This window comes from Camelina sativa, chromosome 15 (assembly GCF_030686135.1).
Source record: "Camelina sativa cultivar CO46 ecotype springtype chromosome 15, ASM3068613v1".
Taxonomy (NCBI): domain Eukaryota; kingdom Viridiplantae; phylum Streptophyta; class Magnoliopsida; order Brassicales; family Brassicaceae; genus Camelina; species Camelina sativa.
Genome location: NC_141894.1, coordinates 6,967,015 through 6,991,420, shown reverse-complemented (window position 1 = coordinate 6,991,420; position 24,406 = coordinate 6,967,015). Strand labels below are relative to the sequence as shown.

At 36.1% G+C, this 24,406-nt stretch overlaps 8 protein-coding genes and 1 pseudogene across 16 annotated transcripts; 4 read left to right on the top strand and 5 right to left on the bottom strand.

Annotated features, from left to right (window-relative positions):
• Positions 1 to 810: 810 nt before the first annotated feature.
• On the top strand, positions 811 to 1,510 carry LOC104745839 (metallothionein-like protein 3). Its single transcript, XM_010467195.3, has 3 exons — positions 811 to 931; positions 1,102 to 1,149; positions 1,234 to 1,510. Exons 1-3 carry the CDS (start codon positions 882 to 884, stop codon positions 1,343 to 1,345), a joined length of 210 nt encoding a protein of 69 aa, XP_010465497.1. The 5' UTR covers positions 811 to 881; the 3' UTR covers positions 1,346 to 1,510.
• Positions 1,511 to 1,561: 51 nt separating this feature from the next.
• Positions 1,562 to 2,912, bottom strand: LOC104745838 (cytochrome c oxidase copper chaperone 1). Its single transcript, XM_019237074.2, has 2 exons — positions 2,742 to 2,912; positions 1,562 to 2,006 (listed from the first exon to the last, which is right to left on the bottom strand). Exon 2 carries the CDS (start codon positions 2,003 to 2,005, stop codon positions 1,781 to 1,783), a length of 225 nt encoding a protein of 74 aa, XP_019092619.1. The 5' UTR covers position 2,006; positions 2,742 to 2,912; the 3' UTR covers positions 1,562 to 1,780.
• Positions 2,913 to 3,425: 513 nt separating this feature from the next.
• LOC104745837 (uncharacterized) lies at positions 3,426 to 4,331 on the bottom strand. Its single transcript, XM_010467194.2, has 2 exons — positions 4,193 to 4,331; positions 3,426 to 4,088 (listed from the first exon to the last, which is right to left on the bottom strand). The coding sequence occupies exon 2, from the start codon at positions 4,023 to 4,025 to the stop codon at positions 3,591 to 3,593; it is 435 nt and encodes a 144-aa protein (XP_010465496.1). The 5' UTR covers positions 4,026 to 4,088; positions 4,193 to 4,331; the 3' UTR covers positions 3,426 to 3,590.
• Positions 4,332 to 4,601: 270 nt separating this feature from the next.
• Positions 4,602 to 6,169, bottom strand: LOC104745836 (uncharacterized). 4 transcript variants are annotated; one of them, XM_087487874.1, is made up of 5 exons: positions 5,904 to 6,058; positions 5,583 to 5,723; positions 5,314 to 5,479; positions 4,958 to 5,225; positions 4,602 to 4,868 (listed from the first exon to the last, which is right to left on the bottom strand). In XM_087487874.1, exons 3-5 carry the CDS (start codon positions 5,395 to 5,397, stop codon positions 4,714 to 4,716), a joined length of 507 nt encoding a protein of 168 aa, XP_087344000.1. In that variant the 5' UTR covers positions 5,398 to 5,479; positions 5,583 to 5,723; positions 5,904 to 6,058; the 3' UTR covers positions 4,602 to 4,713. The 4 variants fall into 4 exon arrangements, with proteins under 4 accessions (XP_087344000.1, XP_019092612.1, XP_010465494.1 ...); XM_019237067.2 differs by having other exon boundaries at positions 5,583 to 5,636; positions 5,904 to 6,003; XM_010467192.3 differs by lacking the exon at positions 5,583 to 5,723 and having other exon boundaries at positions 5,314 to 5,427; positions 5,904 to 6,169.
• A 204-nt stretch (positions 6,170 to 6,373) lies between these two features.
• Positions 6,374 to 7,459, top strand: LOC104745835 (lectin-like protein LEC). Its single transcript, XM_010467191.3, has one exon. The coding sequence runs from the start codon at positions 6,412 to 6,414 to the stop codon at positions 7,231 to 7,233; it is 822 nt and encodes a 273-aa protein (XP_010465493.1). The 5' UTR covers positions 6,374 to 6,411; the 3' UTR covers positions 7,234 to 7,459.
• Positions 7,460 to 7,543: 84 nt separating this feature from the next.
• LOC104745834 (uncharacterized) lies at positions 7,544 to 9,074 on the bottom strand. The gene is made up of 4 exons (XM_087487873.1): positions 9,043 to 9,074; positions 8,437 to 8,527; positions 7,945 to 8,212; positions 7,544 to 7,845 (listed from the first exon to the last, which is right to left on the bottom strand). The coding sequence occupies exons 2-4, from the start codon at positions 8,518 to 8,520 to the stop codon at positions 7,691 to 7,693; spliced, it is 507 nt and encodes a 168-aa protein (XP_087343999.1). The 5' UTR covers positions 8,521 to 8,527; positions 9,043 to 9,074; the 3' UTR covers positions 7,544 to 7,690.
• Positions 9,075 to 9,425: 351 nt separating this feature from the next.
• LOC104745833 (lectin-like protein At3g16530 pseudogene) lies at positions 9,426 to 10,710 on the top strand (annotated as a pseudogene). Its single transcript, XR_015581930.1, has one exon. The product of XR_015581930.1 is annotated as a lectin-like protein At3g16530 pseudogene (transcript).
• A 4,941-nt stretch (positions 10,711 to 15,651) lies between these two features.
• LOC104745830 (protein SPA1-RELATED 3) lies at positions 15,652 to 19,685 on the top strand. 4 transcript variants are annotated; one of them, XR_015581929.1, is made up of 7 exons: positions 15,652 to 16,967; positions 17,109 to 17,266; positions 17,384 to 18,344; positions 18,432 to 18,596; positions 18,698 to 19,009; positions 19,105 to 19,164; positions 19,254 to 19,685. XR_015581929.1 is itself a non-coding variant. In XM_010467185.3 (7 exons), exons 1-7 carry the CDS (start codon positions 16,260 to 16,262, stop codon positions 19,443 to 19,445), a joined length of 2,538 nt encoding a protein of 845 aa, XP_010465487.2. In that variant the 5' UTR covers positions 15,652 to 16,259; the 3' UTR covers positions 19,446 to 19,685. The 4 variants fall into 4 exon arrangements, 3 of the variants coding, with proteins under 3 accessions (XP_010465487.2, XP_019092567.2, XP_019092566.2); XM_010467185.3 differs by having other exon boundaries at positions 18,432 to 18,578; XM_019237022.2 differs by having other exon boundaries at positions 15,740 to 16,967; positions 17,098 to 17,266; positions 18,432 to 18,578.
• Positions 19,664 to 22,993, bottom strand: LOC104745831 (beta-glucuronosyltransferase GlcAT14A). Of its 2 annotated transcripts, XM_010467187.3 has the most exons (6): positions 22,377 to 22,896; positions 22,161 to 22,272; positions 21,061 to 21,811; positions 20,886 to 20,961; positions 20,684 to 20,799; positions 19,664 to 20,447 (listed from the first exon to the last, which is right to left on the bottom strand). In XM_010467187.3, exons 3-6 carry the CDS (start codon positions 21,635 to 21,637, stop codon positions 19,942 to 19,944), a joined length of 1,275 nt encoding a protein of 424 aa, XP_010465489.2. In that variant the 5' UTR covers positions 21,638 to 21,811; positions 22,161 to 22,272; positions 22,377 to 22,896; the 3' UTR covers positions 19,664 to 19,941. The 2 variants fall into 2 exon arrangements, with proteins under 2 accessions (XP_010465489.2, XP_010465488.2); XM_010467186.3 differs by lacking the exon at positions 22,161 to 22,272 and having other exon boundaries at positions 22,377 to 22,993.
• Positions 22,994 to 24,406: the final 1,413 nt, after the last annotated feature.

Sequence of the window (24,406 nt, the reverse complement as noted above, 5' to 3'; positions counted from 1 at the left end):
TACAAGATTATATCCTAGAATCACGAATGCAATAATCAAATTATTAGGATAATTTAATTGCGTATATATAAAAGACAAATAATGGTTTTATGTTGTTATCTTTCATCAATATAATGGTTTTACGAAAGAAAAAATAGCCATACATAAAAAATAAACTAATAAATAAAAAGTAATGAATTTATATTTTAGACTGTATTCTAGTTTTGATATAGAATTTTGGTTAAATATTAGTAGCTCTCCCATGAAATATAGTATTTGAACTTAACATTAGATAAATCGACTAATATTCTTATAATGATTTATCTTTTTTTGGATCAACTCATATTCTTCTAATGATTGTAATTGATTGTTAGTACTATATTGAGAAAAAAAAATTTTAGTCAGTATTTGGTAAAAAAGATATACTACATTCAAATCACATCCTTTTGGAATCTTTGAGAAATCATTAGTTTTGCAAAGTTAAAAAAAGATTACGCCGAATATCCTAATTCCTAAGTACTACATTTAAAGATTAATGTTTTACCAAAAAAGATCTTGTTTAAAACTTAAAAGTAAAAAAAAAAAAAACTAAAACATTTAAATCTTCACCCACCCTTCACGTGTACCGTGTACGAAATAAAGTTGTAATGATTTACGGAAAATAAATAATTGGAGGAATCACGAATATAGTGGGGAAAAAAGGAGTGAAATGGACACGAGAGGTTGGCAACGAAAGGCTTAACCCACAAAGATTCGGTTGTCACATAAGTTGTAGAGATTCTCCACTCTCTGTCCTTCTATAAATTACACTGCCATTGAAGTTTCATCACAAAACATAGCAAGAACTCAAATCACTACATAACTCAAACAAACCCCTTCAAGCCTTCTTCAAAATCTCAATCATGTCTAGCAACTGCGGAAGCTGCGACTGTGCTGACAAGACCCAGTGCGTGTAAGTCTCCTCTTATTTTTTTTGTTTCATGAAAAAGTCTGTTTCTGATTTCATTGTAAGATCCATATTTGTTGGGCTACTCTCTGTTTTTGGATCTTGATACTCGATCTATGTCTGCAACTATAATCTTTGTCTTGATTGACCTATGCTTTCTCTTTCTGTGACCGCAGGAAGAAGGGTTCCAGCTACACCTTCGACATCGTCGAGACTCAGGAGAGGTAATAATAATAAGATGATTGTTATGGTGATGATGATGATACAAAGAGATCATGATGATATAACAAAATTGATATTGTATGCAGCTACAAGGAGGCCATGATCATGGACGTTGGTGCAGAGGAGAACGACGCAAATTGCAAGTGCAAGTGCGGATCCACCTGCAGCTGCACCAACTGCACTTGCTGCCCCAATTAAATAAAGTTTCATCTTTATCAAAATGTAATATGAATAAAATATGATGTGAGTTCATATACTGAGCTCATATCTCTCTCTCTTATGACTCTTGTATGGTGTGAATTTGATGTAATGTAATGGGTTATTGCCCCCTTATCCACCAATATATCATATTTCTATTGGTAACATCTTCTTTCCCTTACCTATCAATCAAGCTACAACACACTTGCAAGATAATTAAAAAAAAAATGGTTTCTTTGAACTTTTATTTTCAATCACAACAAAATGGGATTGTATCCAACCAAAATGCATACATAATAATCTCATGGAGAATTAACCTCCGGTTATATATCCTAAACCCATTTCGGGCGATGAACAATCTACGTTGCTCATTCTGTTTGATCCATCAAAGTTTGATGATCAAACTACGTATTAAAAAAAAGAAAAAAAAAAGCTTCAGATGTTGAAACCTTGTGCGCGGAGACACATTTTATGAGCCTCAATCCATTTTGTGCAAGCCGATTCACCATACTCAACGATGCACTCATCTCTTAGCTTTTTGGTATCAGGGCAAGCACAACATATCTTCTTCTTTGGTTTCGTTTCTACTGAGGCAGCAGCCTTGGTTTGCTCTGGAATGGGTGGAGGACTCAAGCCGTTTTGTGCTGTTTGATCACTCATCCTGTCATATAATAATGCAGAGAACGAGGAAGAATTTTAATTAACATAAGTGACATGAGCTAGATTCTCTCCACACATCCTATTTGGTATTCACAACAAACCTACCTCATCAATCAACTTTTCAAAACACGCTGTTAAAAGATCAAAATCAAGTCCTTAAACCTTCGCATATGCTCATTATCAAACACAAAGAAAGGTCGAAACAACAAGTTTGGTTCCCAAAACCAAGCTTAATAAGAGTTAACAAGGGCACAACATGACAGCCTTGTACTTGGTAAGAAATCAAAAACAAGGGCTTCATAAAATCTACCAAAAAAGACATTTTATTGAGAACTTCTTCTGATCACAAATGACAAATCAATGGCTTAAAAATTCAAGATTTTTTTCTATCGATTTCTAAAATGCGCAATAAACCCATCTGAAAATTGGAAAATGAAGCCCTTGTTTGATTTCTAAATTTCTAATCTATACACGATAAACAAATCTGATAAACCCTAAGAGAAACATCACACGAAACCCAAAACCCTGAACCTTCAAATCACGAAATCTCATTCATAAGAAGATAACAACAACAAGATCAAACTCATAAAACACAATTCGGTAACAATCCAATTCAACGAGCAAGCAAGCCGAACTAAATCCAAAGATTAAAGTCAAAATGCTTCCTTTTTCCTTTGCAACATCTTACAATTCTTGACACAAGAATTTCTCAAAAAAGAGGGAAAAAAGAAGCAACCTTTGAATAAATTTACAGAGGAAGAACAAATCGAAGAGCAGAGAACCGGTGAAAATGTCGGCGACAGGTATGAAAAGGAAAGAAGAACACTTGGCTTCTGGCTTGAACAATAAGGCGAATTCCAAAGTTAAAGCCACCAAATAAGAAAATTTTGATTTGAATGTTCCACTTACACATACACACACACATACACAAACATCTAATTTAGCTATGGGCCCTTATGATTGGTCTATTAATGGGTTAGGCCCATTTTATTATAACTTTGAAGAATGACACTTGCCTGAAATTGCAATTCAATTTTGATATCTTCCGGAGTGTTCAGGTTGGTATTGATGTTGAGGACAAAGTGGGAAGGAAGATGGAAACATAATGTTTATAGAGATTTTTTACTCTTCTTTAATTCTCTGTCAACTAGAACAGACACTGAGGGCTAAGGGTGAGAGAGGCTGGAACAAAAGAAAGCTACATTTTTTGCTATATGCAGAGGAGTTAGTAGAGAATTCAAGTTAATGATTCTGGAATTGGCGAGTTGGAATGAATCATGAATGTGATTGTCCACAGAACCATCCCATTCTTAGAATATGAACTTTGTCTAGATTGTAGAATGTGAGAAAAACAAAGATATAGTTTCACAGATAAGAATACACTTTCAGATGAAACCAAAACATTGTGATGTTTTCACAGTTTGAAAAAAAAATTAAACCATTTTCATTGACACTTGTTGATCATCTTCTGAATCTATCAAAATCCAACAATAGTTTGTTTGATCTCCACTTTCTAACAAAATCACATCATCTTTTTGCATTAGCCCACAAAATTAAGAAGAAGAAAACCAAAAAAACCAAAACATCAATCGTACTTCTCTCTCCATGTATAAACGAGGAAGAACACCCATGAGACAGCTAAAGCAATGTCTCCAAGAGCTTGCTTGGGACATTCAAAAGCAAGATCTTCAATCTTCCACTCAAACATAACTCTCCATAGAGCCATAAGGATATAGAGAATCACAGAACCTCCAGCAAAGAAGTTATGAAACTCTCTGTCTTTCACAAACGACACCATGAAAAGCACTAATCCGATTGCGAATAGAAGCAAACCAGAGAATGACTGAGAAATCTGGATGAGCTGCTCGTCGTGAGGCGTTGATCCTTTGAGCTTGTTTGCTATATCACTACCGTGACCAAAGATGGAAGCTTTCTCTGTGTAGAACATCATCAGGGTTCCACTTGTAAGTGCGATTATCGAATGGAGTATACAGATTACGCGGAAGAGATGTGAATTCATCGGACCCTTGTTGATTCCCAATTATAAAGAATCGAGCTTTCTGCTGAGTGATGATCAAAGAATCTATCGAGAAAAAGGTCAAAAAAAAACAGATGGAACAAAAAAAAAAAACCCAATTTTTATGCAAACTCCAAAAACAGAGATGTTAAAGCTTCAAACTTTCAAACCTGTGATGATGATGTTTTAAGCTGTGGTGGTTTTGGGGAGCCACAGGAGAACTTCTGGGAACTGTTTATGGATAAAACCCTAATTTTGTTTTGATGCAAAAGAAGATTTTTTTTTTTTGACTTTGATCTCTCCTCAGTTCTCTTTTGGCAGCTTCTCTTTTGTTCAGCTGAAATTCAAACCCACCGCATAAAGATTGCTTTCCGATTATATATATTATAAATTAATTTATAGTTGACAGATTTGTTAAGAAAAAAAATTGAATTTATAAGACAATAAGAATATACTATTAATTTATACAGATAATGCCACTTGTATGGAAACTTATCCAAGAAATTGGTAAACACATGAGATAATATTTAAATCAATTGATTCAACATCCTTGAATAATTTAAAAAATGCAATCATCAATTCAAAATAAAGTTTGTAAAATTTAATTAATATTAAAGATGATCCAACATACAATACAAGTGACATTAATCAAAACTTCAACATCAGAAATGGATAAACCAACATTGTTCTTCTACTTGACTAAAGGTTTGTCCTTTAACGCCACCAACGACCTGATCACGCCTGGGGACGTACTATCAGCAAGAGCACCTAGTTCAGATATGAAAAGAGCCTTCTCCTTCACTAAGCTTTGCAACTTCTTCGATTCAAACTCCAATTTCTCTTCATCTACACAGCAACAAATAACAATCACCCTTTTCTAATGAGGCTATTATATATAAGTAGAAGAGTAACAAAACTGTGAAGAAGATAAAAACCTTTCTCAAGCATTGTATGCACAGCATGAAAGGGAACCGCAGCAAAAAGATCAGCTCCAGGTAGCATCATCCAAGTGGGTTCACTAGAGTCATGGGATCCACACGAGGAGCAAACTTCTTGGACCAAAGGTTTGGTTGAGCTACCATGTGTATCCTTCATCATAGAATCGAATGGAGAAAGAACACTAGTCTTTGTTGTCCGAGCTCTCTTCCTAAGTGCTGTAAGAGCCTCTCGGTTCGCATTTCTCTCTTTGTCATTCTCCACCATCTATTACACATATTACAAGCTCCATTTTGGTTAAACAAAGACTAGTCTTCTTTCTCCATTCGATTCTACCAAAGAGATTTTCTAGTACCTGATTCCGAGCTAGAAGAAACTCATCAGCTTCAGCTTCAATTTTGTCCAATAGTTGAGAAAACTTCTTTGGATCCAACTCCATCTCTAGCTGAATGGTCAAATCTTCCTTATCCTAAAAATCTCAATGTTTAGTTTGGCTTCTCTATGCACAAATCAAACCCTAACTACGAAGCCAAAAAAAAAGAAAAAGAAAAAGAGAAGCTATGGTTATACTGCGGATACTAGTTTGATTAAGCTAAAATTCAATGACTCTCTTATTAGACCCACCTCTCTTAAAGCCAGTCCATGTGTTTTGTTCATCCTTACTTAAGATTTCAAGTTCTGTTAAAATGAAATGAGTACTGGATTCAACAATTGATAGCGACTTAAAGTGATTGACAGTTCCGATAAACCCTAAAAGCTTAAACCCTGAACCCAAAAAATCACGAAATCTCATTGCTACGATGCAATAACGAAGGCAATCACAACAGCAGCACAGAAATTTATAAACGATTCGATAACAATTTTAATCCAACGATTATCTTAACAAAAAAAAGAGCGGTACAAAGTTAATCAGAAAGAAAGAGGAAGAACAAATAAAAATCGTACCTTTAAATAAATTTCAGGCGGAGGAAGTTTCAAAAAACAGAGAACCACCGGTGAAAAACTGAAAATCTCCGGTGACACGAGAGGGACAAAAAGTTAGCAAATCTAACAATGTAATTACAACAAATGCCTCAAATTGAGTTCTAGGCTGAGTATTTGGGCTATGATAGGTCCGGCCCACTTTTCACATCTTTGATAATTTCTATTAAAGTGTGCGTATCGATCCCCGCCATCGGCAACGGTAGTATAAGTTTTGTTCACTAAAAGACATCAAGTGCAACTGGCTGGGTCCATAAAAATTTTCAGTGCTCGGCTAGGCCCTTGTCAGTGTCCTTGTGGCAGCCATCTTTAACGCATCCCACTTGGCTTATTTTATTTGACCACTTTTCCAATTATTATTACCTTTGAATAGTCAAACTGGATGGCTTACGTTTAGCTCTTATATAAACACATTTATCAATCTCCAAATATTTCCATCACACTTCAATCAACACACAACATACAAAACACAATGCAGATTCACAAACTCTGTTTTCTTCTTGCTCTGTTCTTAGCTAACGCAGCTTTCGCTGTTAAGTTCAACTTCAAATCCTTTGATGGCAACAACTTGTTATTCCTAGGAGACGCAGAGCTTGGTCCTTCCTCTGATGGTGCAGGACGATCCGGAGCTCTATCCATGACACGAGAAGAGAACCCATTCTCTCACGGTCAAGGTCTTTACATCAATCCAATCCCATTCAAGCCTTCAAACGCTTCTTCTCCTTTTTCGTTTAAAACTTCCTTCACTTTCTCCATCACCCCTCGCACCAAACCTAACTCTGGTCAAGGCTTTGCCTTCGTCATTGTCCCAGCCGCTGATAACTCTGGCGCTTCTGGCGGCGGGTATCTTGGAATCCTCAACAAAACCAACGATGGAAAGCTAGAAAACAACCTCTTCGCTGTCGAGTTCGACACTTTCTCGAACGAACAGTTCAGAGACATTAGTGGTAACCATGTCGGAGTCAACATCAACTCGATGACTTCTCTTGTCGCTGAGAAAGCTGGTTACTGGGTTCAGACATTGGTCGGGAAAAGAAAAGTTTGGTCGTTTAAAGATGTGAATCTCAGCAGTGGAGAGAGGTTCAGGGCTTGGATCGAGTTCAGAAGCAAAGATTCTAGGAATACTGTTACAATCGCGCCTGAAAACGTTGAGAAGCCCAAGAGGCCTTTGATCCAAGGTTCGAGAGTACTCAATGAAGTTCTTCTTCAAAACATGTACGCCGGTTTTGCTGGTTCCATGGGACGTGCAGCTGAGCGTCATGACATCTGGAGCTGGTCGTTCGACAACAACTAAACTGTTTTGGTTCTGTTCAGTTTGGCGAAGTGTCGTCTGCTTTGTTTTTGGTAATTGTTGTACTTTACTCTGTGGTAACTAGAGTGAATAAATAAAGGTTTTAATAAGATAAGCCAAACAAACCTGTGGCCTACTCTGCATTGCATTTTCCATATTTGTTATATTCAGTCTGAATAATTCAGAGTTTAATAATATAAACGATACTTTTAAAAAAATTATTGTATTTCTAACTGATTAACTGAATTTGATTGAACACTGATGTCACAAGGTAAGAGATCGAACTAAGCTCCAAAATAACAAAATTGATGTATGTACGCAAATCCAACAATATAACATATAAATTTCCAACATACAGTACAAGAAACGATGAATTTTTTCATAACATAGGGGCATCAAAACTTCAATATCACGAATCAATGGACAACATTGTTGGTGTCAATCCAGCATTGCTCTACTTCTACTTAACTAAAGGTTTGTCCTTTAATGCCACCAACGACCTGATAACGCCTGGGGACGTACTATCCGCAAGAGCACCTAGTTCCGATATGAAAAGAGCCTTCTCCTTCACTAAGCTCTGCAACTTCTTCGATTCAAACTCCAATCTCTCTTCATCTACACAGTAACAAATAACAATCAGCCTTTTCTGATGAGGCTATTATATTAGTCTTTTAGGAGAGTAGCAAAATTGTGAACTAGATCAAAAGTCAAAACCTTTCTCAAGCATTGTATGCACAGCATGAAAGGGAACGGCAGCAAAAAGATCAGCTCCCGGGAGCATCATCCAAGTGGGTTCAGTAGAGTCATGGGATCCACACGTGGAGCAAACTTCTTGAACCAAAGGTTTGGTTGAGCTTCCATGTGTATCCTTCACCATAGAATCGAATGGAGAAAGAACACTAGTCTTTGTTGTCCTAGCTCTCTTCCTAAGTGTTGTAAGAGCCTCTCGGTTTGCATTCCTCTCCTTGTCATTCTCCACCATCTATTACACATATTACAAGCTCCATTTTGGTTAAAAAAACCTTATTAACCTAACAACCTAACTGATCCCTCACAAAGACAAAAGTAAGCTGCAGAACAAGAATATAACAAAAAGCTTGTGAATTGCAGAGGAAGTTATAGTACTTTCTACAAATCATATTATGAAATAATGAAGTAGTGAATATTTCAAACTAGAGATACTACTACCAAAGAGATTTCTAGTACCTGATTTCTAGCTAGTAGAAACTCATCGGCTTCAGCTTCAATTTTGTCCAAAAGCTGAGCAAACTTCTTTGGATCCAACTCCATCTCTAGTCTTAAACAGATTCCAAGAAACAAATAGGCTCAGAACATAGGAAAAAAATATATAGATTTGATAAGTGGCATAGTCAAATCTTCCTAATCCTGTAAATCTCTATGTTAACCTAATTCTGTATACCCAAATCACACCCTAACTTAATCCAAACAAAACAAGAAGCTGTGGATACTAGTCTGTTTACGATATATTTCAAAGACTCTCGTTAGACCCACCTCTCTTAAAGCTACTCCCATGTGTTTTGCTATATCATATGTACCAGCATCATCCTAAACACCTAACTATCGGTTCAGCTTCTATCCTACCAAGTAAATATCTAACTCCATAAAAATTCAATTTGGCTGAGATAATTTGTTCATCTCGTAGCTACAATTCTGATAAACCCTAAAACATAAAATCCTGAATCCCAAACCCTGTACTGGACCCTAAAACACGAAATGTTCTCTAATATTCAATTGCCAGAATCTTAACAAGAGAACGATACATAGTTTTGCAGAGAGAAAAAAAAAACAAACCTTTAACAGAAGAAGAAGATTAAGAAAAACATACAACCGGCGAAACCCTGATATTATCTAGGAGAGGGCCGTCAATTGATTTTATGGGCCGAGTATATGGGCTATTTCATTTACACCGGCCCAATTTATAACGTGTGCCATCGTTCACCATCGTCGTCAGATAAAACGTATTTACTTATTTATTCTGACGTCAGTAGAAAAACATAGTAAGTTTGCATCCACGTTAGGGAAACAGATCCTATTTTATCATATTCATCATATAAACTAAATGTGTCAATGTCTAATAGATTTTGATTTTACACGAGGCAAGAATAAATCAACAATGTTTCGTACGTAATAGAATACGTAATAGAATCAATTATTACTCAAAATCAAATAATATTTATTTAACAAAACGGATAAGATTTGGATCATTATTGAAAAACATCTGGTACCATTTCCACTGCCAGGCCCTCGTGGCGGCGTCTGTAACTAACGCGTCCACTTGGCTTATTTTATTTGACCAACTTTATTTTAGAATAATAAGTTCAAGTTTCAAACTCGATGGCTTACGTTTCAACCCTTATATAAACACATCATCAGTCTCATTTATTTTCATCATCATCCATCATTATTCAACACAATGCAGATTCACAAACTCTTTTTTCTTGTTCTGTTCTTAGCTAACGCAGCTTTCGCCGTCAAGTTCAACTTCAAATCCTTCGATGGTAACAACTTGTTGTTCTTAGGAGACGCCGAGCTTGGTCCTTCCTCTGATGGCGTAGGCCGATCCGGAGCACTATCCATGACCCGAGATGAGAACCCATTATCTCACGGTAAAGGTCTTTACATCAATCCAATCCCATTCAAACCTTCGAAAACTTCTTCTCCTTTTTCGTTTGAAACTTCTTTCACTTTCTCCATCACTCCTCGCACTAAACCCAACTCCGGTCAAGGCCTTGCCTTCGTCATCGTCCCCGAAGCTGATAACTCCGGCGCTTCCGGTGGCGGATATCTCGGAATCCTCAACAAAACCAACGATGGGAAGCCAGAAAACCACATCTTCGCTGTCGAATTCGACACTTTTCAAAACGATGAGTTCATGGACATTAGTGGTAACCATGTCGGAGTCAACATCAACTCGATGACTTCCCTTGTCGCTGAGAAAGCTGGTTATTGGGTTCAGACTTTGGTCGGGAAAAGGAAAGTTTGGTCGTTCAAAGATGTGAATCTGAGCAGTGGAGAGAGGTTCAAGGCTTGGGTCGAGTTCAGAAGCAAAGACTCTAGGTTCACCGTTACGATCGCGCCAGAAAACGTTAAGAAACCTAAGAAGCCTTTGCTCCAAGGTCCGAGAGTGCTCGATGAAGTTCTTCTTCAAAACATGTACGTCGGCTTCGCTGGTTCCATGGGACGTGCCGTTGAGCGTCACGACATTTGGAGCTGGTCGTTCGAAAACGCCGCCAAAAACAACTAAACCGGTTTGGTCGGTTCAGTTTGGCTAGGTATGGTGTGCATTTATTTGGTAATTGTTGTACTACTTACTACTCAGTGGTAAGTACCGTAGAGTGAATAATTATGATTAATGTTTGAATAAAACGAGCCAAATCTGTGGCTTCTCTGTATTGCCTTATTTGTATTCAGTCTGAATAATTCAGATATTTTCAATAAAAGAAACTTACATTTATTCTTTTTCTTTTGAGTTAAATTTATTTATAACCGGATTTGCTTGAACCACATGATTTTCACAAGATAAGGAGATTGAGTTAAGCTCGAAATCAACATCAAGTAATACATCCAGACGTCTTCACGTGAGGTATACTCGTATAGATGTTTCTATAGATTGAAGATGAGAATAAACAAACCAAATCTCTGCATCCACGCAACGAAAACGGTTTTGTCTTATTATATGAAGGAGAATAATTGTGTCTTATTATTATAAAATTAAGGTTTTGGTCTTTTTTTATTGGTTAATTTTCATTTAATATTTTTTATTTTTTTTATTTGCTTTCTAATTGTTTAATTGCTTTAAATAATATTTAAGACTCAGTTAACACAATACATTCAATTCATACATTAAAATAAAATTATAACTGAAAATAAAATAAATTATGCATTAATCATATTTCACCACTCAATTTTATTCAAACACAATAAATAATATTTGTAACTCCAATAATTCTAAATGTATCTTCCATCAATTCTTATCATATAAATAAGCATTGCCTCATTCTCTCATATTGACAATTTTTACTTTCTCATTTTCACATTCTCTTATTCTCTTCCATTTCTCTCATTCTCTTCCACAATATCTCAAATCATTTTTTTTATGTTTTCAATTACTTATTTTTGTTGTATGGATTACAAAAAAACAAATGAAATATCATTGTAAAATTTTAATGCTAAATTTTAATTTTAGAGACTACATGATATATATATATATATATTACATTGTTTTTATATTTAAAGATTCATCTCCATTATCTAATTTGGATTATCATCTTATAAGTAATCATTATCTCCTCCTTTCTCACCAATATCAAATGTTGTTATATCTAATATGTGTTGTAAGAGTTTGATTCTATATTTTAATTTAGAAAGTAATCAAGTATTATATATTATTAACATTGTTTTCAATTTTTATTTTATTTATATAAAAATAAAATATGTCTTTTATTTTTCTTGCTTTTCTAATCTATTCATATTTATTTTTAAAATTTCCATAGCTAAATTTAAATTCACATATGTTGGTTTTAACAAAAAAATCAAATTTATTTGAGAATCTGTTTTAAAAGGTTTATCTTCATTATCTATTTTAGATTATCATCTTATAAGTCATTATTTTTCATACTCTTACAATATTCACAACACAATAAGGTCATGAAGTTGAAAAGATTCATCTCTAATTCTCTATTATGTACTCTAGTTATCTCACATATTCATGTATCATTTTTAATAATTTAGAATGATCAATATAATTATCCATTTATAAACTCTATTTTATTTTGTAAAGTCTATTTTTTGTGATCTAATAGATAAATATGTAAAGATCAATCTAATATTTATATTATTTAAGATTTGAGGTTTTTGAGAACAAAAAGAACTTAATTATAAAAAAAGTTGATTTTCTTGATTTAAGTAAAATGAAAAAATGATTCCAAAAATAAATCATGTTTAACTGGAAGTGAAATATAGAAAATAATATAATTATTAAAATACCATTTAACTAAATCCTCTAAAGATGAAAACATTAGTATGAAATCTAGCACTATAAATTAAATTGATGAGTGAAAAAAAAAACAAAAGGATTGAAGTTATTCTTGGGGTTTTAAAAAATCTTTAGATTGAAGTTCATATAATTTTTTTTAAAAACTAATTTATATGTCACTGCTGTTTCTAATTAAGATCAATCTAAAGTACATATAAATTACTTATGAAGTGACATATAAATTAGTTTTTTTAATGAATCAGAGAATGTTTATAATTAATGCATAATTTATTTTATTTTATTTTATTACTTGCTGAAATATGATTAATGCATAATTTATTTTATTTTCAATTATAATTTTATTTTAATGTATGAATTGAATGTATTGTGTTAACTGAGTCTTAAATATTATTTAAAGCAATTAAACAATTAGAAAGCAAATAAAAAAATAAAAAAATATTAAATGAAAATTAACCAATAAAGAAAGACCAAAACCTTAATTTTATAATAATAAGACACAATTATTCTCCTTCATATAATAAGACAAAACCGTTTTCGTTGCGTGGATGTAGGGATTTGGTTTGTTTATTCTCATCTTCAATCTATAGAAACATCTATACGATTATACCTCACGTGAATGTAAGCCACATAGTGGAGATGGGCTCAAGTGAGTCCACCAAAGTTTCCATCTCCTACCATAACTGTGTCATTACCTTCGTAGGTTGTTGCAGAGTGTAAGTTGTCCGTCGAGGGTGTCACATGTGCTGTTGCTCCAGAATCAGGATGCCACTCGTTGCCATCAGAGACTCGAAGAGACGAGAAGGCTTGAACTGCCTCAGCTTGGTAGTTGTTGTCGAAGCGATTGTAGCACTTGAGAGCAGTGTGGCCAGTACGACCGCAAATCTGACACACTGGACGCTGACCAGAGGATGGTGAGGAAGATTGGTGTTGTGTGAAACCTCTTCCTCTTGTAGAGTAACCTCCCCTTCCTCTGTTTTGTCCAGAACCGCGACCACGACCTCTTGAAGCAAACTGAGGGTCAGACGGGTTCGTCTTCTCCGTGTTGAAGGCAAGATGAGGAGTGACTGCAGTAGCATCTTCATAGGATTGGAGCTTGCAGTCAAAGCTCTGAACTTCATTGACCACATCGTTGAACGTTGGGGTAGGAAGCTTTGTCAGAGAGCTTTGTATGACTGTGGCTATCGGATCATATTCTCTCCCCAAGCCATTGAGAAAACCAAAAATCTTCATAGACTCGTCAACTGGCTTTCCAATGGAGCTAAGAGAGTCACAGATGTTCTTGAACTCGCGATAGTAGGTAGACAGAGACTTATCTTTCTTGAGAAGGAGCTGGAGGCTACAACGGAGAGAGAACTCTCGAGCAACACTGCTTTTGTTAAAATTTTCTGCAAGAGACAACCAAATCTCGCGAGAGGTTTGCAGATTGTGAACATGACCAAGGACTTCTTCGGACAGAGTACCAAACAACCAAGACTGCACAAGTTGATCTGTGCAGAACCACGACTCGTACTGAAGATTTGGGACCTCGTTGGAGACTTCACCATTGACGACGAGGCGAGCCTGAGCTGGAGCATTGACGGCTCCATTGACAAAGCCGATAAGCTTTTGACTGGACAAGAGTGACTCGAACTGTGTCTTCCACAGAAGATAGTTGGTGTCATTCAGCTTGAGAGTAACGGAACTGGTGACATGAACATTGTCAGGAAACGGATATGTATTTGCCATTGTTTCACCTGTTAAGGTTTACGCAAGCTCTGATACCATAAAAGACTTGAGAGAGATTTTGTAAAAACTTTACTTTTCTCAAAAATTTACAATGTTGATTTACATTTCTCTTATATAGACCTTATGGAACAATCTAGAATAAGTTAGACAATTGGTATAGCTGTCATGATGAGTCACCAGGTTGAGGTTGCAGAACGTTGAATCTATTGTCGTGAAGTAACAATGGTTTCGTCGTCTTCTCCGTACTCTGCTTTTGAGCTGTCTCTTTGTTCTTCTTATCTTCAGCTTCTTTGACTGTTGCTGGGCTTGTTATGGAAACTTTGGTGGACTCACTTGAACCCATCTCCACTATGTGGCTTACAAAAAGAAGCCAAATCTGTGGCTTCTCTGTATTGCCTTATTTTGTATTCGATCAGTCTGAATATTTCAGATATTGAATTAAAGCTCGAAATCAACATCAATAATCTCCACTATGTGGCTTACAAAAAGAAGTCAAATCTGTGGCTTCTCTGTATTGCCTTATTTTGTATTCGATCAGTCTGAATATTTCAGATATTGAATTAAAGCTCGAAATCAACATCAATAATACAGCTAGACATCTTCACGTATGGTATAGATATTTCTATAGATTGAATGATAAACAAAGCAAATTCTTGCATCCATGCAACGAAAACGGTTTATCTTTTTATATAAAGGAGAATAGTTGAGTTTTATTTGTTTGTTTCATGACGGCAAAGAAAGGATAAGAATAAAAAGAAAACGTTTTGCCATGCAAAAGAACTATAAACGTGGGATGCCTTAGATTTAAACACGAGATGTGAATTAAAAATGTTCCCATTATGAAAGGGAACACGAAATACATAATGGAATTCAATTATCAAGAAAATTGTTATTATTTTATTTTAATTTGTTTATGTTGTATTTCCCAATCGGATAGATGAAAGCCTCATGCACTGAAAGCAGTAGGTCCATGTTTATTTGAGGCTCTTGTGGGTGGCGGCGGTACGCTCCCACTTGGCGTTACTAAATTGACGGTTTGAGTTGATTATAATTTTTTTGTTAGCAGTCTAAAAATTTCAAGATTGATATCTTCTTTCTTACCGTATATAGTTACTACTACTACATACTTACATACCGAGATTCACAAAACTATGTTTTCTTGCCGCGAAAAACCAATGATGCGTCGAAATTTCTCGAGAGTGATAACCGGAGATAAATCTCTCTCTTTTTTTTTAGCTTAGAATTTCAAAGTCAAATCAGTGGCTTACTTTTTTTAGTATGTACTAGTTCTTCAGACTTGAGAGATTCACTTCTCTTGAAACAATATTTTTATTTTCTGGTATGTTTTTTTCATAAGATATTCAGTTATTTCGGCAATTACATGTACCAAAGATAAAGTTGCCGTTATGTTTTAGGAAGAAAGAACACTGAAAACAAAAATGTTACTTAATTCCAGAGCAAAGGATTGAAGATTTGACCCCCCCCCCCCAACCCCAATGTTGGTCTATATTTATATACATACATTTGGGCCTAAAAAAAAGTTATTCCTTTTACGACCCCTGTGTGATTCACTGCACTGATTTGTGAGGTGGTAGATTAACCACGTTAGCTTGCGTGTAAAGAGAGGGTGAAGAGGGATTATCAGAATTTAAAAAAAAAACAAAAGAAAAACCTGGACTGAATAATATAATAATATAAAAAAACAGATACGACTAAACTCCGACAGTGAATCGTTTCTTTCAGCAGTCGTTTTTTGTTTTTATTCTTAAAGGCCGATAATTTATGAGGCTGCTAGAGAAGAGAAGAGAAAGAGAAAGAGAGAGAGAGGAGAAAAAAAAAAAAAAACAGTGTTGTTTGGTGTTGATGGTTGTTGTGTGGTTCTGTTTCAATCCCTAGTAGATTATTTCTGGGTGGCCTCTCCTCTTTAGATACTTCTTATCTTCTCCCCCTCTCTCACTTAAGCTTGCGGTAAAGAAGCTTCCTTTCCTTTTTTTTTGGCTGTTTATTTGATCAAAAGATTTTCATTTTTTCTTCAATAAGTATTTATATCTTTTTTGGCTCTGTTATTCACAAATGGGTATCCTAAGTTCTTGAGTTTCCTTCTGTTTATAGCCTAGTTTTCTTTTTTTTTTCTTTGGGTGGGTGGGATCACTTGAAAAGGGGGACGATCTTAACCAATGAGCTGTTGAATCCGAAATGATTCTAGTTAGAGTTGGGAATTCAGAGAAGTTATTGGTTACTACTACTATTCCTTGTTGGTTTCTTGTTAGCTTTTGGTGGATGATAAATGGAAGGTTCTTCAAATTCTAACTCTAGGGGATTCAATAATACATCTGGTGTTTCAGACAGGAACACTGATTTTTCACCTGTTGAGAGAATCACATCTCGTTCCAAGCCTTCCTCTCATGTTGATGACTATGTCAGAAGCTTGTTTGGTACTACTAGTAGTACACACAAGTCCGGTGAAGACGATTCTTTAGGGATTGACCCTTTTGTTAGGTCCTTGGAATGGGGTGATGTTAGCTTGAGACAGTGGTTGGATAAACCTGAACGATCCGTTGATGTTTTCGAGTGCTTGCACGTTTTCAGACAAATCGTCGAGATTGTGAATTCGGCTCACTCTCAAGGCATTGTTGTTCATAATGTCAGGCCATCTTGTTTTGTTATGTCTTCCTTTAACCATGTTTCCTTCATTGAGTCCGCTTCGGACTCCGGCTCTGATTCCTTGGAGGACGGTCCAATTAGTCAGAAGGAGATTGGTAGCTCGAGAAGAGAGGAAGCTGTATCGAATGCTATTGCAGTTGAAGAGAAAGGAGACTACAATAAGCTTTTGGAGAGACGAATTGAGAAACTGGAAGAAGAAAAGAATCAACCTTTTCCTATGAAACATATATTAGCTATGGAGACAAGCTGGTATACAAGCCCTGAAGAGGATTTTGGTGGTTCAAGTACTTGTGCTTCAGATGTTTACCGTCTTGGCGTTCTCCTTTTCGAGGTTTGTGATTAAAGAAAGAAACAATGTTTCTAATAAAGTATTAACTGCTTTTGGATTCAAAGTTTCTGTTTTTTGTGTTTTTGTTTCGCATGTTTTATTCTTCTTGAAAAGGTGATTAGATGAAAGTTAGTCCCTTTGCAGCTATTCTGCCCTGTGCCTTCAAGAGAAGAGAAGTCAAGAACTATGTCTAGTTTAAGACATCGCGTTCTTCCGCCTCAGATTTTGCTCAAATGTCCAAAAGAAGCTTCTTTCTGCTTGTGGTTATTGCATCCCGACCCAAGTTGTCGACCATCAATGAGGTTTACCTATTGTCTTTTACTTCAGATCATGTTCTTATGTTCTTAGTTTGAGCATTGTTAGTCTATGTCATCTTTTACTATATGGAACTAATTGAGAAGCCGTCTTTTATGGTGCAGTGACTTGCTGCAAAGCGAGTTTATAACCGAACCAAGAGACAATTTGGAAGAACGTGAAGCAGCAGTTGAGCTTAGGGATAGAATCGAGGAACAGGAGTCGTTACTCGAGTTCTTGTTACTTATTCAACAGAGAAAGCATGAATCTGCGTATAGATTGAGGGACACCGTTTCGCTTCTTTCGTCTGACATTGAGCAAGTTGTAAAGAGACAATTAATTTTGAAGAAAAGGGGAAGCTCACTCTCTGATTTCAGTAAAGATGATCATCAATACCCCTCTGGTCAGCCATTGATGAACTTCCAGGCAAACGAGGAGCCATCAGCATTCTTGACCTCAAGAAAACGGTTTAGACAAGGAGTTCCGGCATTGGAAAACGATGTTGAAGTTGATGAAGAGAGTCAAGGAAGCACACTTCTTGAAAGCTCTCGGTTGATGAGAAACTTCAAGAAACTAGAATCTGTCTACTTTCTGACAAGGCGCAGGCAAATGAAAGCTACTGCTTCAGGGAAATCATTAACTAGACATTCTCCGTTAAGTAGTGAAAATGGAAGAGGTTCAATGATTGTATCAGAGAAAAGCTCAGTAAGCAACCCGGTGGCACCCAAAGATTTCTACAATAATGATTTGAGACAAGGCGGGTGGATAGATCCATTCCTTGAGGGTTTGTGCAGATATTTATCATTCAGTAAGCTAAGAGTAAAAGCAGATTTGAAACAAGGAGATTTGTTGAACTCTTCTAACCTTGTCTGCGCCCTTGCTTTTGACCGAGATGGAGAACTATTCGCCACTGCTGGTGTCAACAAGAAAATCAAAATATTCGAATGTAACTCCATCGTAAACAATAACCGGGATATTCACTATCCGGTTGTTGAATTGGCTGGTCGGTCAAAGCTAAGTAGTTTATGTTGGAACAGCTACATAAAGAGCCAAATTGCATCAAGTAACTTTGATGGCGTAGTTCAGGTTAGTTTTAGATTTCAGTCTAGTGTTCATTAGTAGCTTCGAGTTTCATAAAAATGAACGTGGGATACATTTGTTTTTTTATTTCAGATATGGGATGTTGCGAGAAGCCAGTTGGTTACAGAGATGAAGGAGCACAAGAAGCGAGTATGGTCCATCGATATATCATCAGCAGACCCGACTTTGCTGGCTAGCGGAAGCGACGATGGAACTGTTAAGCTATGGAGTATCAATCAGGCAATTCTAATTTGAAATGTCGGCTATTGAAAACTGAAGCTGATTTCTCTAATAATGCAGACATCTTAATTCTCAGGATGTGTGATAAAAGATCTTGCTTGTCTTTTAAATGTTTTCAGGGAGCTAGCATTGGGACCATTAAGACAAAGGCCAATATATGCTGTGTCCAGTTTCCATCGGATTCAGGACGGTCTCTAGCATTTGGTTCTGCAGATCACAAAGTGTATTACTACGATCTTCGAAACCCCAAGATTCCTCTTTGCACAATGGTTGGTCATAGCAAGACAGTGAGCTATGTCAAGTTTGTTGATTCATCAACTCTTGTGTCCTCTTCTACTGATAACACACTCAAGCTTTGGGACTTGTCGATGTCTGCTTCTGGGGTTAATGAAACCCCTCTTCACTCATTCACTGGACATACTAATTTAAAGGTAACTTTATCCTAAAATCTTCTTTCTAGACTCTCTTCTATCTCCTGTTTCTGAGTACACATTCTGAAATGTTATGTTGTTGTGATGTGTTGCAGAATTTTGTTGGCTTATCTGTCTCTGATGGGTATATAGCAACAGGCTCAGAGACTAACGAGGTTGTTACAGATAGATTAAACAACTTTATGACAGATTCTCACCTAAAATCTGATCATCTGAGTTTCTTCTTGTTGTGGATCCATTACAGGTTTTCGTGTACCACAAGGCATTCCCAATGCCAGTGATGTCGTACATGTTCAACAACACCGACTCTGTATCTGGTCTAGAAGTGGATGATGCCTCACAATTCATATCTTCCATCTGCTGGCGAGGACAGTCGTCTACGTTAGTTGCTGCTAACTCCAATGGCAACATCAAGATTTTGGAGATGATGGCTTGAGCCTCTCTCAGGGTTAAAAGGATTAATCTCATTGATCTATGCTTCTTCTTGGCAAGAGATCTGCTTTTGTTGGGGGTACTTATAGGGTAAACCATTTTTACCAAAAAAGATAGGAAAGTGGGAAACATTGTGTATAGAATTTCATTTTTTTAAAAAAGGGGAGGATACAAATATTGGATCTTTGTATTTGTATACTGTTATAATTGAAAACATGTCAATAAAAAAAGGTTATAAATTTTATTTTATTTGTAAATTTGAGGGAGATGACTTCAAACAAGAAAGAACTAATCCCAATATGAGAACAGTAGGTGACGTGGAATACAAGGCATCTACTTGATGAAAACAATGTCTAACAATAGTGTCTTTTCTAAAGCCTGCAACTGCAAGATTCTCTATATGTATAATATAAATATATATATATCGTTAAGGACAGTCTCACTCTCCCTGAATTTGAATTCACAGCTCAAAATGATTCCTTTTTTCCTTCGAATTCGATCTATTTACACTGACTATCTCCAGTTTTGGCTTCGTTAACTAACCTGTCCACAAGTCCCTGAAGTCTCTGAGCTCCAGCGCTAGGCTCAATCTTAGCCACATCACCGACCATGGAGCATTTTGGTTTCCCACTGCACCACCCACCAGGAGCAAAACTATCTTTATCATTCCTCCGTCTAAGTAATTCCTTGTCTATCTTGTCAAGTACTTCGTCGTCTCTTTTGAATTTCCTAGCAAATGCAGCACCGCTCGATATCATCGGCACTGTGTCGTTGAGTGACAACACGTGTGGGTGCTGCTGTGGCGGAGTGTCCCAGGAGATGTAGTGGAGGTCATGGTTTATTGCGGTTTTTGCAAACTCTGGCACGTTGCAAATCACTGTCTGGAAGTAACCTTCGGGTGATGAAACGAAGTTGGTGTAATACATTAGGAGTGTTCGTGGTAAATTGTCCCATCCCCATATGCAATACTCTACAAACGGGCGTGATAGAGCCATCCAAGCTGATCCTGTAACAACAACAGCAACGAAAAAGTTTCATCAACACCTAAAGGTTCAAACTTTAATGGCAAGAAGGGTTTTTATCCTTCTGGAATATAGCAGAAGCAAAGAAAGGTTTCAAGATTTGATATGAGAGAAGAGTTTTGATCTTAAGATCTACAACAGCAATGACAACAATGTTTCAAGATTTGATTCGTGAGAAGAAGTTTTGATGCAATGGAGCTAGAGGAAGTAGAGAACTGACCAGTGAATAACTTAAAGGCAGTTGGCAAATTTCGGCGAGGTGTGACCCAGTAAATATCTGATTTGTTCAACAAGTAGAGTCCAGGATCAATCATTAATGGCTGAGCTCGCTTCTCCCTTCACAAAGAAAACAACAAATCAGTCCACAAGAACCCAAAGACTTCACAACCAAATAGGAAACTCAAGAACGTGAATATACTCACTCTTTCCAACCCAGTTGACTTGTGTGTTCGATAAAGTTAAGGTTCCGGTCCAATGTCGAAAACGTATGAAGCAGATCTTCAAACACAGAGATTATCGACAGTAAGTTAATCAAAGAAATGACTGAAAATACTAATCAAAACTGAGAACAAGAGTGAGATCAGAGCATATTATTACCATCTTGAGTCACCAGAGGATAATCTGAAGCACTGAGATTAATAAACCAATCCCAGTTGGCACTTCTCTTAAGAAGAACAGCACAAGCGTGAAGAGTATTAGCCACCATTGTTGGTCCTTTATATGTGACAAGATTAGCCTTGGTTATCATATATACATTCCCGGTTTCGGAATACATAGGATCCTTATCAATCCGAGAAGCCAGCTCTAATCTCTCATCCACGGGTGATTCAAGATCAAGATGAACAACATACTGGTTCCTCGGATGGTACACAGCTCTAAGTGTTCTCCAAAGTTTCTCTACATCACCTTTAGACCCGGAAACAAGGTAAGCAAAACGGGGAAGCTTGTCTTCGTGAGGAGGAACACGTGTTTGTCTAGCGACTTTGGACTCTGCAAAGTCAAACCTCGTTTGATTCTTGGCGAGACGAGAAGGGATGATGGAGAAAAACCCGTTGATTGTTCGTAGGGAAGAGACTAGTCCCATGTTGAAAGATGTTGCAAGGAGAAAAACGCAGACAAGAGATGTGATCACAAGAGGAAATACCCATCTCTTCTCCACGTTTACATACCCCATTGCTTTAAACCAGTGATCATGAGATAAGTAAACAAACTTCTGAAAAGAAAAAAACCAACCAATCTCTTTGGCTAATCCCAATCTGAAGAGACACAAGTGTGAACTGATTCACAGCCCTCTAGGAAAGTACTTCGAGCTAAAAAGCCTGAATCTTTCAGACTCGGACACAAGATCCTATCAGACAACACACAAAAATGTAAAAAAAAAAACCGCTGGTAAGTATTCACTTTTCAGAACCAAAAATAGAAAGAATAAGCAACTGTAACACGCAGCTGATACATATAAGTTTCCAGATTCTCACGCTACATAAAGCATAAAGCTTGAGAATTACGAAACAATTTGTAGAGGTAAAATTAAAGATAAATTCAATCAAGAACGACGACAAGGCTCTCCTCCCAATAAAAACCAACTTGGATCGAGATTTATAATCAATCAACCAGACATCTCAGCAGCTAGATTAACCTCAGATTAAGCAAACTCTTTAAATAGTGACATTACCAATATGTTAAGGGGAAAAAAAAACCTTGTCGGAGATTATCACAGAGAGAGACAATAAGAATCTCGAAGCCAAGATTTAATGTCAAGATCTAATGTTTTAAGAGACATTAGATCTAATGCACTGTAGACTCATCTCTCTTAACAATAAGGAAACAAAAAAAAAAAACAAATCTAGAGATTTAAAACAGAGATCGAGAAACAAAACTAAAAAGGAAGATAGATTTAATAAGATGAAAGAAACCTGGATTTTTTTGGTTGTTGCCTTGTGTGATACTGATTAGTCTCGAGGCAAGGCAATGAAGCTTTGTTCTTTTTTTTCCTTATTTGCTTTGTTCCGCTACTTTATGCTCAAGAACACGGGACACTCCTGTGTCGGAGTTATAAAGTTTTTATATAAAAGATGAAGAGACAGTGAAATCGACCAAAACAAATAAACAAATAAGTAAATAAAAATACGATTTTTAAAATCTATAAATTAAGCTGGAAAAATTCGTAGAGCGTGTGTGATACTCCGATTCGTTTGAAAAATTTGTATAAACAAAAGAAAAAATTCCAAATCTTTGGTTCTTTCAGCTCTCTTATAAATCTCGTTACTTTTTTTTTTTGTTTGTGATTGGGTCTCTCTCTGTTCCTTTAATTCTGGAATCTAAAATAAACGATTTTTAAAAATTTGTAAGTTTTTAAAAAAAAATTAAATTACACGAACTGGAAAAAGAAACCGTTTAGCTGACACGTTTTCAGAGTTTTAAGATACTGGGGGTAGCTTCTAGTTTTTTATTCTCTACATTACGTTTTATATTAAGAGTTTAAGACGTGTACGAGTAAGCTACATTGATTGGCTGATACTTAATCGAAACCAAAATCTAATGGATGAAACTGGAGTATATCTTGTGGATGTGAGTGCAGCTGATTGAAAAAATCTATTGGCTTTATTCGAAACAAGACATATTTATTGCGTTAAGTGTCAATTGGGACTAGTAACTGACACGTATGGTAAATGTTGATAGCAACATGCTTCTCTTACCATAATTAATTACATTTTCTAAAAAAGATGCTCTTTATACACCTTGTGTGTTTATGATGAATTTATGGTAATGTAACTATATTTTCACTCGAATGTGATACAGTAAGAAACTTTTTTTTTTTTTCTGTTCTTTTTGGTGGGGACTGGGGGTTTAAATTTTGTAATAGTCATAGGAACTCGTGAAATTTTGTGATAAATAATTGTTAATACGAGAATCGTTGCTTTCAATCGTTTTCAAGTTAGAAGTCCACAACAGGAGTCTCCAGCAATTATGGTTTCACACATGAGTAGAAGTAGCTGAATAATTATTATTGGCATTCGTGATTCGTATACGACTTTATAATCAAAAAAAAGTTATTGTATGTTGCGCTAATTACGTATTGATTGACATATACAGTATAACTATTTCGCTAAGCGCGTAGAGAGTGGGTCACTCAGACTCACGAGATCATTATTGAGCCTTATGATGGGCTTTCTCATGACTCCATAATCTTTGTATCTCTTTCGACGTTGGTAGGCTTTTCAAATCCCTTTCTTTTTAATTGCTGAGGCCCAAACTAGGTTGCTTTCACAATCCCTTTCTTTTTCAATCTTTGTCAAGACACCTGGTAGGGTCATGATCAAGACAGTGTGGCGGGTCGAACTCAACTCGTCCCACTATAAGTTGGGTAACATGCTTAAGTGTTAGATGAGATATGTGAATATGTGAATATGTGATGTCAGAACGTTGGATAATGAATATTTGTAGTTGAACCAAAAAAACAAATTTGTGAGATGAGCTATATCTGTCAAAATCAAAAAAGAGATAGTATATACAAAAGAAAAATGTGTCCTTTCTATAAGACAAATCTTTTATTCTATATTTCTTTTGATAAATTTTTTTTTTTTTCTATTCTACTCTCATAACCTAGTTCAAACCCCAAATAATAGATTTTTTTCAAGTGGCTAACTAGAATATGTTAATTATTGTTTTCCTCTAGCTTAGTGTTTCAAAAACGTATTCCACCCTTGTAGTTCACAGTCATATTTTATAATGGAAATCTTCAAACAAAAAAAAAAGAATATGTTAATTATTATGCTATTTTGGAGTTGTAATATCTATATGATTTTATACACTATAATGTCAACGGATCAAAACTATCTGTTAGGCATATACAAAAATCGTTTTGCTATTTTGAAGTTGTAACGTCTATATGATATATGTCGCACTGTCGGCGGATCAAAAAACATCTGTCTGAAATATGAAG